Source organism: Geotrypetes seraphini, chromosome 7 (assembly GCF_902459505.1).
Source record: "Geotrypetes seraphini chromosome 7, aGeoSer1.1, whole genome shotgun sequence".
Lineage (NCBI taxonomy): Eukaryota > Metazoa > Chordata > Amphibia > Gymnophiona > Dermophiidae > Geotrypetes > Geotrypetes seraphini.
This window is the reverse complement of record NC_047090.1, coordinates 63013350-63029521: the sequence shown is the minus strand read 5'-3', so window position 1 is coordinate 63029521 and position 16172 is coordinate 63013350. Positions and strand designations below refer to the sequence as shown.

The 16172-nt window shown below is 41.9% G+C and overlaps 1 protein-coding gene across 11 annotated transcripts in view; it reads left to right on the top strand.

Moving 5' to 3' along the window:
* Positions 1-16172, top strand: part of MPPED1 (metallophosphoesterase domain containing 1) — a 435376-nt gene that overhangs the window by 331874 nt on the left and 87330 nt on the right. For all 11 annotated transcript variants that reach the window (XR_004540102.1, XR_004540103.1, XM_033951634.1 and 8 more), the window contains exon 5: positions 14090-14205. Coding sequence is in view for 9 of the 11 variants with exons in the window: in XM_033951634.1 (XP_033807525.1) it covers positions 14090-14205 (116 nt within the window). In the remaining 2 variants the exon portion in view is untranslated. The remainder of the gene's footprint in view (positions 1-14089; positions 14206-16172) is intronic.

Sequence of the window (16172 nt, the reverse complement as noted above, 5' to 3'; positions counted from 1 at the left end):
AACCGAAAGGCACAGGCGGAATAGAAATCTCTAATGTAATGTAATGTTAGTTTGGTGGGGTGGAGGTTTGGGGGTTGTTAGCGCCAGGGGGAGGGAGGGTGCGTTTCGGGCAGGAGGGATTGGGCACCCTCCTGCCAGCGATCGATATTGTCGGGGGGGAGGGTGCGTCTTCGGGCAGGAGGGATTGGGCACCCTCCTGCCAGCGATAGATATCGACACTACACACTGCTTACATTGGAAAGTTGGTCCTCAACCTGGCAGCTATGCTTCAATGCTAAGAAATGCAAGGTTATGCACCTCGGAAGCGGAAATCCATGCAGGACGTACTTCTTGAACGGAGAAACTTTAACTAGGACTTCAGGAGAACGAGATTTAGGAGTAATCATCAGTGCAGACATGAAAACTGCCAATCAAGTGGAGAAGGCTTCATCTAAGGCAAGGCAGATATTGGGTTGTATCAATAGAAGTTTCGTCAGCCGAAAGCCTGAAGTCATAATGCCGTTGTACAGGGCCATGGTGAGACCTCATCTGGAGTACTGTGTGCAATTCTGGAGGCCACATTACAGTAAAGATGTGCGCAGAATTGAATCGGTTCAGCGGACGGCCACCAGGATGATCTCGGGGCTCAAAGGTCTCTCATATGAAGAGAGACTGAACAAATTGCAGCTCTACACTCTTGAGGAACGTAGGGAGAGGGGAGACAGGATCGAAACATTTAAATACCTCACGGGACGTGTCGAAGTGGAAGATGATATTTTCTTTCTCAAGGGACCCTCGGCCACAAGAGGGCACCCGCTCAAACTCAGGGGCGGAAAATTTCATGGCGACACCAGAAAGTATTTCTTCACAGAGAGAGTGGTTGATCATTGGAACAAGCTTCCAGTGCAGATGATCGAGGCAGACAGCATGCCAGACTTTAAGAATAAATGGGATACCCATGTGGGATCCCTACGAGGGTCAAGATAAGAAAATTGGGTCATTAGGGCATAGACAGGGGGTGGGTAAGCAGAGTGGGCAGACTTGATGGGCTGTAGCCCTTTTCTGCCGTCATCTTCTATGTTTCTATAAACCAATCATTTAGATGTCTTAATTGGCAGGCCATATACAGGAAGTTAATTTTTCAGCAAACCTAAGCCCTCTTTCTCTCTGGGGAAGGTTAACTTTGTATAAGACATACATGTTCTTTTCTCTTCACACAAAAATTTCATCACTGTCCATTGCAAATGGACATGATGGGAAGCAGTAAATAGTATTGGCAACATTTGAAAAAAATATAACCATTGTGGGATAATGATCATATTGTACAAAGATATATGCTCCATTAGCTATAATGGATAAGGATGCGAAAGTGTAATTTAAGCTCAGAAGATTGTAATATAGGGCCCACATTAATAAAGGGCCCACATTGACATACTCCAGTCATGTCAGGTCACTTCGGATCCAAACGCCTAAGTATTTAATCTGGTGATCTGCCCACTTTAGGGGAAATGGTCCCTCTTATGTATATTGCACAGAATGTGGAACTGCCAATACCTTCAATTTATTCGATTCAGGTGATAATGTGGTACATAGGTATAAAATATGGCATGCAGCATTTAGTGCATGTTAATTCTATTCAGTGCATGTTAAGCTTTAGTAAAAGGGCCCCTTAAAAAAAGCTTATATTTACATGTGTATATCCGCAGCACATACAGATTTATAGAGGACATTTTCAGGGCTTGATGTGGAAGGACTTTTAAAATATACATTTACTTCCCATTTTACATGGGGAATGCATATAGATCCCAATTCTATATATTGTGCTGCAAAATTTTGCACATACCTAACTTTCCACACAGATACCTACGAGGGTATTCTATAATAGGTGTGGTCCTTTCTGTGCTCTTTATAGAATACCCATGTAAATATCCATTCCTAAATTGGGCATTGCGCTGAATTTCCATAGTGTCCCTTAAGGAATATTCACCCCTCCATTCCACACAGTTCATGGCACGATGACATCAGCATGCATATGTCATAACATCATGCACACAGACCATTTCACAAGAAAAAATGGCTACCAGATGGAGAAGGATGCCAAATTTATCGGATACTGACACCCCACTCTTGGCCAGGCTCTTCATGGGCAAAGCACAAAAATACTTTTTTTGAGCATGGACACAGGAGGAGGAGCTACCGAGGGTCTGGGTGAGATTCACCATCTGCTACAATGTTGGTGCCTCCACAGCTAGAGAGGTGAGTGCAAGCACTGTAAAGGGTCTCGATAGCATGAATATGTTGTTACTGCAGTACAGGAAACCACTTTTTGCATGCTACATGCCAGTTGAAGTGAACAGGTAAAGCTGACTGGTAGTACTGGTAGAATGCAAACCCACCACCCTCCATTGACAAGTCCAGTGAGTTGGCTACTAGACTACATCATAGTCCACTTGATTGACACTGCCATGTATCGGCTCTTCAATGACAAAAGGAAACATGTGACATTTGTGTCAAAGTTGGGTTAATACTTAGGGAAAGCAAGTACAATACATGCTTGTAATCCTGCTTGAAGTTGGTAGGTCCAATATTTATAAAAAACCCTGTCATGAAGCAAATATACATAGATCAGCATAGCAATCTACACTGTGTCATGTAGAGGTGGAGATAGCATTGTGAGACATCTGTCATATACCTGCCACTCAACTTTCCTCTAACTCCTACCCCTTGTCTCCATACAGCCTGAAGATCTGCACAAGAGAAGCCACTACCTGCGGCAGTTCAAGGCCAACTATCTCCGGGGAGTGAGATGCCAACTGGAGGCTGAAGCAGTCTAATAATACCACAGTGTCAAATGTACACCATTGGTTCCTTCTCCATCTCTTGCTCGTATTGAGTAAATATACACCTGATGGACAGCATCACTGTACCCAATGTCTATGTTTCCCACCTTTGTAGGACATCCACCAGCTGCATCTTTTCCTGAACCTGCTACCTCCAGCTGCCTCAACTGAGGAGACTGAACATAAGAACATAACATAAGAAGTGCCATCTTTGGAACAGACCCTAGGTCCATCAAGTCCGGCGATCCACACACGCAGAGGCCCTGCCAGGTGTACCCTGGCATAGTTTTAGTCCCCATATCACTCTAAGCTTCTCATAAGAGATGTGCATCTAGCTTACCCTTACCTATGTAACCTTATGCAACTCATAAGGAGATGTACATCTAACTTACCCTTAAACCCTAGAACGGTGGATTCCTCAATTACCTCTTCTGGGAGAGCATTCCAGGTGTCCACCACTCATTGCGTGAAGCAGAACTTCCTGATATTTGTCCTGAACTTGTCCCCCTTTAGCTTCAGTCCATATCCTCTTGTCTGTGTCACATTGGACATTGTAAATAATTTTTTATCCTGCTCTATTTGGTAGATTCCTTTCAGTATTTTGAAAGTCTCGATCATATCCCCTCACAGTCTCCTCTTCTCAAGGAAGAACAATCCTAGACTCTTAAGTCATTCCTCATATTCCAAGTTCTCCATGCCCTTTATTAGCTTTGTTGCTCGTCTCTGCACCCTCTTGAGTATTTTTAAATCCTTTAGGTATGGAGACCAATGTTGGCTGCAATATTCCAAGTGTGGTCTGACCATCGCCCTATAAAGCGGTAGTATTACTTTCTCCGATCTACTCGTGATTCCCTTCTTTATCATGCCTAGCATTCTATTTGCATTCTTTGCTGCCGCCGCACATAGTGCCGACGGCTTCAGGGTCCTATCGATTAATACGCCCAGGTCCCTTTCCTGTTCGGTTTTTCCCAGAGTTGCACCTGACACACTATACTTGTGTTCCTTATTTTTTCTGCCTAAGTGCATCACTTTGCATTTTTCCACATTAAACTTCATCTGCCATTTATCTGCCCAATTCTCCAATCGGCTCAAGTTGCTCTGGAGTTCCTCACTGTCCTTCTGTGATTTGATTGCCCGGCATAGCTTTGTGTCATCTGCAAACTTGATGATCTCACTAGATGTTCCATCCTCCAGGTCATTTATGAAGATATTAAATAAGATGGGCCCAAATACCGAGCCCTGGGGCACACCGCTAGTCACAGTCTCCCAGTCTGAGAATTTCCCATTTATGCCCACTCTCTGCCTTCTGTTTTCCAGCCATTTGCCTATCCATCTTAGTATGTCTCCTTCTATTCCATGGCCTTGCAGTTTCCTGAGGAGTCTTATATTTGGAACCTTGTCTAATGCTTTCTGAAAATCCAAGTATATAATATCCACCGGTTCTCTATTATCAATTTGTCTGTGCACTGTTTCAAAAAATTGAAGTAGGTTCATCAAACATGACTTCCCCTTCCTGAATCCATGTTGGCTGGCTCTCATCAGGTCGTGTGTGTCTAAGTGCCGGGTTATGCTATCCTTGATCAGCGCCTCAACCATCTTCCCAGGGACCGACGTGAGACTCACAGGTCTATAGTTGCCCAGTACTCCTCTTGATCCTTTTTTAAATATCGGCGTGACGTTCGCTATCTTCCAGTCGTCCGGTATCTGTCCTGTTTTGATTGACAGGTTGGCAAGGAACAGCAGGAGGATAAGGGAGAAGAGAATGAGGAAGATGAGGTGCAGCCAGCAGCAGCACCTTGAGCCCAACTTTCCTTCCTTTCTGTCCAATTCAGTCTCCCTGTGCCACCCCAGGTGCAGCACAACCTGCCTCAGTAGGGGAATAGTAATGGCTTTGCTCTGCTATCTTCATCTCCCCCAGCACAGAGACCTGTTCTTGGGGCAGAGATACAGGTACAGCCCCAGCTTGGCCTACACCTGCCTCTGAAAGAAGTTATCCTGGAAGAGATGTAGCTCAAGCACGAGGCCTTTGACTGGTGATGGAGGGCCCTGGAAACTGGTCAGGCCATGATCAAGCATATACTCCAGTATGCATATTTTCTGCTCTAAAGCATGCTCAGGTCATAAGAACATAGGAATAGTAAGTTTCAAGTATTAGTAAAATTTGATATACCACCTATCAAACTTCTAGGCAGTTATACATATTTAGAATTATAAAATTGGGGTAACGAACATTGTGACAAAAAAGACGTACTACAACAATAGGGATGGAGGTATGAAGTATATTTCAAAATAGGAAAGAGCGCCATTTAAGGGAAATACAAAAGGGAGGGGATCCTATCTGTAAACCAAAACTAAAACGAGAGCCAAGCTCTAGAAATGAAAGTGTATTAGAGGTTAAAGGCATCTTTAAATAGAAATGTTTTTAGTTTTCCTTTGAAATGTTCTAATACAGTTTCAGCCCTTAGATCTGGGGGCATTGTGTTCCAGAGAGTAGGGGCTGTGACTGAAAAGTTTGTTGTTTGTGTAGTACTAAGGATGCGGATAGATGGAATAGTTAAAAGATTTTGTGATTGTGATCTGAGTATTCTAGTAGAGGTATAGGGACTTAAGATGCTATTCAGAAATTCTGGTTATAGTTGAGTGTTTTGAATGTTAAGAGCAAGATTTTGTAAATTATTCTGTGAGGTATTGGAAGACAGTGCCCTTTTATTAGGAGAGGTGTAAAATGGTCAAATAGCCTTACTGGGTCAGACCAGTGGTCCATCTAGCCCAATAGCCTGTCCTAACAGTGGCCAATCCAGGTCACTAGTGCCTGGTAAAAACCCAAAGAGTAGCAACATTCCAGGCTAGTGATCCAGGGCAAGCAGTGGCTTCCCCATGTCTGTCTGAATAACAGACTATGGAGTTTTCCTCCAGGAAATGGTCTAAACCTTTCTTAAAACCAGCTAGGCTATCTGCTCTTATCACAACCTGTGGCAACACGTTCCAGAGCTTAACTATTCTCTGAGTGAAAAAATATTTTCTTCTATTGGTTTTAAAAGTATTTCCCTGTAAATTCATCGAGTGTCCCCTAGTCTTTGTAATTTTTGACAGAGTGAAAAATCGATCCATTTGTACCCGTTCCACTCCACTCAGGATTTTGTAGACTTCAATCATATCTCTCCTCAGCTGTCTCTTTTCCAAGCTGAAGAATCCTAGCCTTTTTAGTCTTTTCTAATATGAGAGGAGTTTCATCCCCTTTATCATCTGCGACCCCACCCTCCCAGAACCCTTAGTCTGCCCCACTTGCTGAGGTAGCCCCAGCAGCTCTTGGAGTGGCCTTCCTCTTGTTCCCTTCCTTTGTCAACAGTGATTCTTTCCCCATTCTGTTCATTTTAAATAGTTTCATATTTTTATTACCTTATTTTGTACTGATGTTTTTACTTTTATGTTTGTTATTATTATCAAGTTATATTTTTATATCCTATGTTTTATATCCAAATTTTTACTATTAAACAGTTGTTTGTTTATATGGGTGTCCTGTGTTCTTTCAGTGCCCATGATTGCCCAGCTGATATCAAGGTTCTGAGGTTAATACACTGCTTTCCTGCACACTGTGCTGTGAAGCGTGGAAGGACGGGAGAAAAAAGGAGTTCTGTTTATGGTGCCCTGTCATGATGCATGTGTCACATACAAGGGTATCTATTGGGTAGATATTGAGCCTTACCTGATCACTGTTTTCCCTGACTCTCCCATTGCATATTCCCAGAAAATTATAGAGCAGGCACAGAGCCCTTTATTGGCCTTCTACAAAAACTTTAAACAGATCCATTGATACAAGACAACAGAGTCTGTGAAGCTTGGCAAATGGTATGAGGCATATAACAATATAGGGAAACTGGGCAACTTAACAGATTTCAGTGCAAAAAAGCATACGAGTCCTAAACCTGTGGTTAGTACATCTTCACGAAGCATCACCAGGCACTGCCCTCTCTCCTCAATTTTATCCTTCTGCAAGCGAGGAGGTGTCTTTTTTTAAAAAAATCTGCTCTGCTTAATATTTATTCTGTTATGTCCCTTCCGGATTCCATACGTTAAATGTTCAGTCCCAACCCGCAATCCGGGAACTGCAGAAATCCAACACATTTCTTAGCACATGCTCATCCACCTTAGAGTGAGAGCTAGAGCCATCTGCAGTTTCAATTTCTGCAAGCAATCTGTGTAGAAGTTTTTGGATTTGCTTTAATCCTTTTTCTTCTTTTTCACTTAAAGTTTGTCTTTTTCAGTGGCTTCAGTGCCTTGAGACCTCTTTCCGGTGGTTCCCTGTTGGAGAGAAGGATACAGTCCTGCGAGTCTGGACTGCAGCTGCACGTTGAAACTTTGGTGGATCTGTGGAGCCATCCTTCTATGTGCCACCATTGGATTTAGGGTTCATTCCCCTGGGAGTGTGCTTGCCCGCTGACTTTGTCATGGTTTAAGCGCGGGCTGTATGCATCCTGAGTGAAAATCCCTGGGTTTTCAGGGTACAGGCTGCATTTCCCACCCCTGGTCACTTGGTGAAGATCCCAGCAGACCCAACAAAAGAACCTCAGGAGAGATTGCCAGTCTCTGTCCCAATATCTGCGTACTAATCTAATCTAAGACTTGGGTTTATATACCTGGTCATCACCAAAAGTAGCTGACTTGGTTAACAAAAGTCAAAGAGTAACAAAAAAGGCTTTTAATTACGAAAATGCGGAAGAAAATGAATATTCTTAATAATATGCGGCTGACCTAATACTGTTCAAGATAAGGATTAATTAGTTCCTAAAGATTATTGGATCTAAATGTTTACCTAAATATTGTGCAAATAATGACGTTTTCATAGTCTTATGAAATAATTGAAAATAACCCCTTGTTCTAATAGAAAAAGGAATTCCATTCCAGATCTCCATTAGTTTAAATGTATGTGACTGGCATAATTTCCCAACAAATTGTATTTCCTTAAAAGAAGGGAATAAAATTTATATTTTGGGGTATTCCTTGAGTAACATGATCTTTGGGCATTCCAAGACAGTGGTATCAGGGGTATAAAAATTTAAATACAATACACGCACATTTGAATTGAACTCTGAAATAAACGGGGAGGCAATGAAGCTGTCTCAATAGCAGAGACACATGGTCAAACTTTCTTTTCCCGAAAATTAATTTCGCAGCAGTACTTTGTATCAGTTGAAGCCGTTGCAAACTGCCCTTTCTCAAACCCAGGTAAATAGAATTACAATAGTCTAAGGGGCTCATAATCGAAAAAGAAATACGTCCATAAACTGGCCTAAGTCGGCACTTAGACAAACATTTCTCAAAAACGTCAAAGTGCCGATACTAAAAATGGGTTTTGGACGTATTTCTAAATGACCTAGGCCTTCATAGTGCCACTGAATGACCAAAGCTAAATGGGGCGTTTTGGGAGGAGTGTCGAGGGCGGGTGTTGGGCGAGATGTGGGCCGGTTTAGACTTAGTCGTATAGCATGTATAACCGAAAGTTATACAGCCCACGATCGACGGAACTTAGACGTTGTTACTTAGACCATGTAAAACATGGTCTAAGTCACAAAAAAACTACCTAAACTCACTAGATAAGCACTGAAAACACATAACATGGACACCCACACATTACCCCAGTGATCACCGACCTCCTCCACCCCCATAAAAATATTAATCACATCTTTAAAATTCAGCCTTCAAACCATCATCACCTGGCTGCCTGGCATAGGAAAGCTTAGTCGTCCAGCACAGAGGCAGCTTAAGTCATCTTGGGGGTGGGTTAGGGACCCATAGAGAAGAGGACCCATGCCCATAAGCCCCTATAATCACTGCATTGATACTTAAACATGTGCACTCCCCTATACACCCCCAAAACCCTCTTTTTACTGGCATATAAGTGGCTCCTGCAGCCATAAGGGCTATTGGGGTGGTAGATAAGTGGGTCTAGGGGATTCTGGAGATGGTTTGGGGGGGCTCACCGTAGCCTATAAGGGAGCTGTAGGGAGGAGAAGACATGACACCCTTTTTGTGAAGTTCACAGTAGTGCCCTGTAAGGTATCCCACTATTTAGGTGGCATGTCTGGGTGTTCAGTCCATCACTTTGCAGACCTCTCCCATGTCCAACAGGGCTTGTTCTAGGCGTTTTGGACTTGGACGAAAAGTTGGACAAAAATGTGGTATAAAGATGGATGATTTAGTGGCTTGGACAATCAGATTGGCAGGACGTAAAATTAGACGATTTTCGAAACGAAAAAAAAGTTAGATGTATTTTTTGAAAATGTGTCTTAAGCTGTTTTTTTACTTTAGACGACTTGCGAGTTGGACGTAAATGGACTTAGACATCCCTTTTGATTATGCCCCTCCACTTGTGCAAGTATGATAGCCTTGAACCAGCACTGAAAAATGTTGCTGATGAAACAAAGCCCTAACTTTTTTCAGCATACTATATGCTCCAGCCCACTTCCAAAAGGCTTGAACAGCCAGACAGAGCCAGAAGGTATAAAAAAAATTGGCCTTCTCCAAATTACACTTCAAACAATGATGTGATTGCAGGTAACCCATTTTATACATCTGAGAAAGTGTGATATACGCCCTGTGAAACACTCAGAAAGTACATTCTCTTAACAGAACACTATGGACCTCAGTGGGAATGCACTTGATACTTGTCAAAATATCCCAAGTAGATACCAAGTCTCCCAAATCCTGGTCCCATCTTTGGCATAATAGGGAAAAGTCTTTAGGAGGTGCAGAAATGTTTAATTTAATTTTAATGTGTTGTCTTATATACCGCTAAATATCCCAAAGATTTGAAGTGGTTTACAAAACAATTAAATTGACTTAAATAATGGTCAAAAATCTAATCAGGTACTTTGAATTTCCCTCTCTGTCCCAACAGGTTCACAATCTGACTATAGTACCTAATCTGATCTAATCTAATCTGTTATTTTTGTGTCACGCTATACCTATAAAGGCTCAAGGCAACTTACAGCGAGAAAAGAATAATACATTAGATCATAACAGAGTCTTAGGAGGACATAGCAGTGGAACTTTATGGGGCATATATTAGACCAGGGGTGTCCACACTTTTTTGGCTTGCGAGCTACCTTTAAACTGACCAAGTCAAAATTAGCTACCAACAATAAAATTTTAAAAAACACAAAGCACACTATACACAGAGAAAATGTTAATTATCATTTATATTCGGGGTTTTTTTTTTCAAAGAGGTTAAGGCAGATGACTTTAAAATATGCAATGTCACCTCAGTAACAACTATACAAAAATAGACAAATATACCCCCTCCCCTTTTACTAAACCGTGATAGCGATTTTTAGCGCAGGAAACTGCGCTGAATGCCCTGCACTGCTCTCGATGCTCATAGACTCCCTGCACTAAAAACCACTATTGTAGTTTAGTAAAAGGGGGCCATAGTGCAAAATATAGACAGCAGATATAAATTCTCAAAATGGACACGTTTTGATCACTAAATTTAAAATAAAATCATTTTTCCTACCTTTGTTGTCTGGTGATTTCTGAGTCTCTGGTTGCACTTCCTTCTGACTGTGTATCCAATCTTTCTTTCTTCCTCCTGCATGCTTCCTCTCCTCAAGACCTCATCCCAACCAACATTTCTCTCTGACTCTCCATGAGTCCAACTTTTTCTTCCTCTCTCCCTGCCTGCCTCCTCCAACCCAACACACTCCATTCTCTCCCCCTACTTTTTTTCCTCTCTCCCTACCTCCCTCCCCTTTCTCTCTCTCTAGCCCCTTCATTTTTTGTGTCTTTCTTTCTCCCTGCCCCCATTCTTTCTGTCTTTCATTCTCTCTGTCCCCCCCCCTCCTCCTTTCTTTCTCTCTCCAGAGAAGGCAGCACTGTTAGTTAGGTAATGGAAACACAGCAGCCTCTTTAATTCCAGGAAGCATGAAGCTCTGTCTTTTTTTCTCTCTCCCTGCCCTCCCCTCCAAGCCACTGACAACAACAATTTCTCCCTGCTTCCCCGATGCACAAAAGTCAGGGCAGTTTAGCTATTACAGAAGCGTCCCTCCCCCCATGTCAATTCTGACATCGGAGAGGAAGTTCCGGGCCAACTGATCAGATAATACACTTAATCTTAGCCAAAAGGCTGAGAAGCGCACACTGAGATCTCTTAAAAACAATAGGTTTTCCTAACTTCTATAGGTATCATCAAGCCTATATTTTACGCCAGGGTATGTATTGGGTCCTCCCAGAGCTCATGGAAAATGTCCCAGATTGGTTGTATTTGGAGTGGCAGCTCATGTTTCCTTTACATTTATCACATGTTCTCAGTATCGAGATCCCTAGGAAATATAAAGGAAACAGAATATTAATGGATACTTGGAAAACATTGCATTATGTCAATAATTTCACACCTAATCCATTACATAAATCTACAAATCAGTCTTTATGGGTAAACTCCAAGATTCAAATTGGAGGATTTAAAATCATCTGGAAGCATTGGATTATTGCAGGTAAACGGACTTTAGATGATGTTATTTCAAATGGTAAATTGCTTGAGTTTTCACAGTTGTAACATATATTTGGTCTTAATAAATCACAAAGCTTTAAATGGTTGCAACTGAAGCAGGCTATTCAGGAGGAGTTCCCTGAATGGAAAATTCTTAATACTCAGTATAGTCTGGAATTCTTATGCTTTCAGGTGGATTTCTTGGGACACCAAGCCGCACAGTGGTATAAATTGATATCTGATTATATGAATAAAAAAACCTAGAAATGGTCTTAGAGATATTTGGAGCATTGAGATTAAGCATCAAATTTCTGCGTCTCAATGGCCACAAATTTGGTCTTGGAGAATGAGATGTACAATGTCTGCATCTATGAGACAAACTTGTTTCTTTTTGTTACATAGAGCTTTTTGGACCCCTGTTAGATTGCAAAAGGTAGATAGCTCTAGGTCTAATAGATGCTGGCATTGTAATCTGGAAGCAGGGACTTTGGATCATTTAAAATTTTATTGTTCCTGTATCATGGTTTTTTGGAAATCAATTTGGTCTCAAATCAATTGTTTACTAGAAAACCATGTTGCTTTATCATATGATACAATTCTGTTTGGGATGTCTATGAGAGCAAAAAGTCAAATTTCATCAAATAATAACAAGCTTTTATTAATTATGACAGGAGTCGCCATACAACATATTACCAATAATTGGAAAGATTACAATAGACTTAGCTATACATTTTGGTGGAATTCATTGTGTCATATTTATAAAATGGAAAGATCAATTGCCATACAAAAAGGGAATTATAATAATTTTAAAATGATTTGGGGGCCATTAACAAATTATTGCAATGAATAGACATCATTTTCCTAATGAAAGTACATTTACATGTAGTGGGAGGGTAAATAGTTATTTTAAAGGTTTGATTAATAGATTGAAATATAATATATAAATGATATTTTGAATTCAATTACTTGTGGGAAGGGTGGTTGGGGGGAATAAATTCATGTATGTAAAATCAGAATTGTATGAATATCAAGTGATTTGTAACAGTTAATATGATGTAGTATTGTGCACTTGTTGTAAGATGAAAAATGAATAAATAATTTAAAAAAAAAACCCAAAACCAATAGGTTAATAATTCCATCTGTTAGAAAGACTAAAAGGGATTTTTTAAAAAATATCTGTATATTCAATGCCACTGCCTATACAGATAGGCCTGATTCTATAAAGTCTGCCTACAGTTACAGTAGGTGCTTATACCAGCACTATGCTATAAAACTTGGGCACCCTTTACAGAATCATGCTCAGTGTCCTAATATTTAGGTGTCCACAATTTATGCAAGGGTTTTCTATGCCTAAAGTTGGGCACTGAAATCAGAGTCTAACAATATCTGATTCATAAAGAGCATGCCCATGATCTGCCCCCCCCCATTAACCACGCCCACTTTTAGTATAGGCACTCTGGGCTAGGCGCCTACTCTTTATAGAATCAAGATTTTCAAGTTAGGTGCCTAACTTTCAGTTAAGTCCAATTAAGGCCATTGTGAGTTGTTGAGCGCAAGTATCAGAACTGATTAAGCCTATTGCTCATTAAAATGGGCACCAATATCGGCGCCTATCTTTAAGTGGACTTTATAGAATTAGGGCCATAGTGGTGCTGAATGTATTGATTAAGAGGTCCTTTTATTAAAGACTGGAAAGTTTTTGCACTTAATGCATTATAAATTTAAATATTCAGGTGTGGTAACTGAACTCTGAGGACTTTCTTGAAAGATCAGATTCCACAGATGATCCTTGAGGGGAGGAATGCTGGCCAAAATACATTTGTCATACTGTATAATTCATACCAAAGCAAATGCATGTCTCTAATCTACAGGACATGTTTGGGAAACCCTGTTTTACAGGCCAATGTTCAAACCCTAACACCAGTACTAGAGCCAGAGAGGGTCAAACTAGCACTGGCAAAAAGCTGTGTGCAATGTTCAGAAGGATGCAGAGCAGGAAATAATGTGTGTGCCCATGATCTGTGCAAATAGCATTAAAATGAAGTCAAAAGCATATAAATTAGGTCTTTTGGAATTCTTTCCCAATGTTCAGAAAACAAAGCTGCAATACACGGAAGGAGTGGCCCCCTAGCTCCTGCCCTTTATGGTGCCTTCTCAAAATAGCTACTGGAACCTTTTGTGGCATCTCACGGTACTTCCTGTAGTGTTCTGCAAGAGGTAGGAATGAAGGGATTGTGCTTCTGCCCTCAACCCTGCTAGACCACCATGATGTAGGTCTGGAGGGGCCTTCCTGGACAGCTGTGTGTGTGTGGGGGGGGGGGCTCTGGGATTTTTTTTAAAAAAGTTATGCAGTTACTAGCTTGATAGTGCTGGCAACCGCATAGCTAAGCAGTCTAATTCAGGACAGCTTTTCAGCTGTCTTAAATTAAGCCGTTTACCTATGTGGGTGCAAGCACTGAATATTGACAACATCTGCACAACCTGGGGCTCCCCCAGCACCATCTCTGACTTGCCCACTTTTTATTTGGGTGATCTATGGAGATATTCAGTGGCACTGTATTGTTAAATGCTGCTGAAAATCCTCACAGGCATTAGGAAGTAATCTAAGTGAGTAGGAGAGGTTCCTGTCCACTTAAATCACTTTGAATACTGGCCCCTTGATACTTTTCAGAATTATAGTATCTGATGCTATTAATTTTCACAAGATAAAAATGATTTGGGCTGAATTAAGCGTTTAAGAATTTTCCTTAAGTGATGATTTGATTAAAGTAATTTTCTTTGGCAGGCAACCATGGTTTTATGGTTGGGGATTTAATCTCCCTCGAGGACAGGCTCTCTTAGAGAAATGGAATCTTATTCCTGAAGGAACGGATATTCTAATAACACATGGACCACCACTTGGTAAGAATGTATTACATTTTGTTTTGAAATGTTTTAATTAAGTGAGCCACATAGATACAGGTATTCCATCCAATACTCAGCTCTATTTAACTGGCCAAAAACGGCGCTGACTGGTTAATTTGTACTTAACTGGTTAAATGCAAATATTCCGTGCGAGATAGCTGGTTATCTCTGTTGCATATTTGTAGTTAGTGGCTAAAATTTAACTGGCTATATCACGTAATAACTGGCAATTTTCAGCACTGAGGGGGAAATTCTATAACCAGCACCTAAATTTAGACATCGGTAGGCGCCCTGCCAATGTCTAAGTCAAGGGTGCCCAATACGTTGATCGCGAAGGCAAAGTGAGTTGATCGCGAAGCCCATCCCGGGCTCCGTGATAGACTCGTGTTGCCTTCACAATCTACCAGGCCGATCATCCTTACTCTCCCCAAAGTCAATTCTGCTGTCAGAGAGGAAGTTCTGGGCCAGCCAATCGCTGCCTGGCTGGCCCGGAACTTCCTCTCTGACAGCAGAATTGACGTCGGGGAGAGGAATGCTGATTGGCCTGACGCTTCTGCAGGGAGAGCTTGGGGCGGCGGTGGCTGGGGGCCTGTTCCCCGATGGCGGTGACAGTGGCTTGGGGGAGGGCAGGGAAAAAGAAAGAAAGGGGGCAGGCAGGGAGACAGAAGGAAAGAAGGGAAACAGAAAGAAAGAAAGGGGGCATGAAAAGAGAAAAAAAGAAAGGGAGGCAGGGAGAGAGGAAAAAAAGTTGGGGGGAGGGAATGAGGTCTGGAGGAGAGGAAGCATACAGGCTGAAAGAAGAGAAGAAATGTTGGATGCACAATCAGAAGAAGAAAGTGCAACCAGAGACCCATGAAATCACCAGACAACAAAGGTAGGAAAAATGATTTTATTTTCAATTTAGTGATCAAAAGGTGTCTGTTTTGAGAATTTATATCTGCTGTCTATATTTTGCACTATGGCCCCCTTTTACTAAACTGCAATAGCGTTTTTTAGCGCAGGGAGCCTATGAGCATCGAGAGTAGCGTGGGGCATTCAGCGCAGCTCCCTGCGCTACAAACTGCTATCGTGGTTTAGTAAAAAGGGAGGGGGTATATTTGTCTATTTTTGTATGGTTGTTACTGAGGTGACAGTGCATAGAGTCATCTGCCTTAACCTCTTCGAAAAAACCCCGGAATATAAATGATAATTAACATTTTCTCTGCGTATAGTGTGCTTTGTGTTTTTAAAAAAATTTTATTGTTGGTAGATCATTTTGACTGGGTCATTTTAAAAGTAGCTCACAAGCCAAAAAAGTGTGGGCACCCCTGGCCTTAAGTAATTGAAAAATGCAGTCAGAAACGGCGCCTACCGACGCCTAAATAAAAGGTGACTGAAATGACCACTGGAATCATGGCTAAATAGCCACTTTAGGCCACAAAACATGAAAGTAGGCATGGCAAATGCTGGAAGTAGCGTTAGGTGGGCTAAAGCGGCTACCCAGCCGAAATTCATGCCAAGATAGGTGGCTGAAATGTAGGCCCAGAAAACCCTGGTCTATATCAGATACCTATCTTTGCCATTAGACCACAACAGCTGATTGTGGCAGGTGTTCCCCCCTCCCCCATCAACTGAGCGGCCCCAAAGCCGCGATTCTGTATCTGGCACCCAAGTTGGTTTCAAGTTTAAGTTTCAAGTTTATTACAGCTTGATATACCGCTTATCCCAGGACAAGCAGGCAGCCTATTCTTAACATTTGGGTGATGTCATCCATGGAGCCTGGATGAGGACAGCTTTGCAAGCAGACTTGCTTGTAGAACTTTTAGAAAGTTCGCGACTGCCGCACCGTGCATGCGCGAGTGCCTTCCCGCTCAGTGCAGAGAGCGCGTCTCCTCAGTTCTCCGCAGAGCCGAGAAATCTTGTTTTCGACGCTCTGCGCTAGACTTAGTTCTAATCTTCATGCCTTCTCTCACCGCTGCTCATCT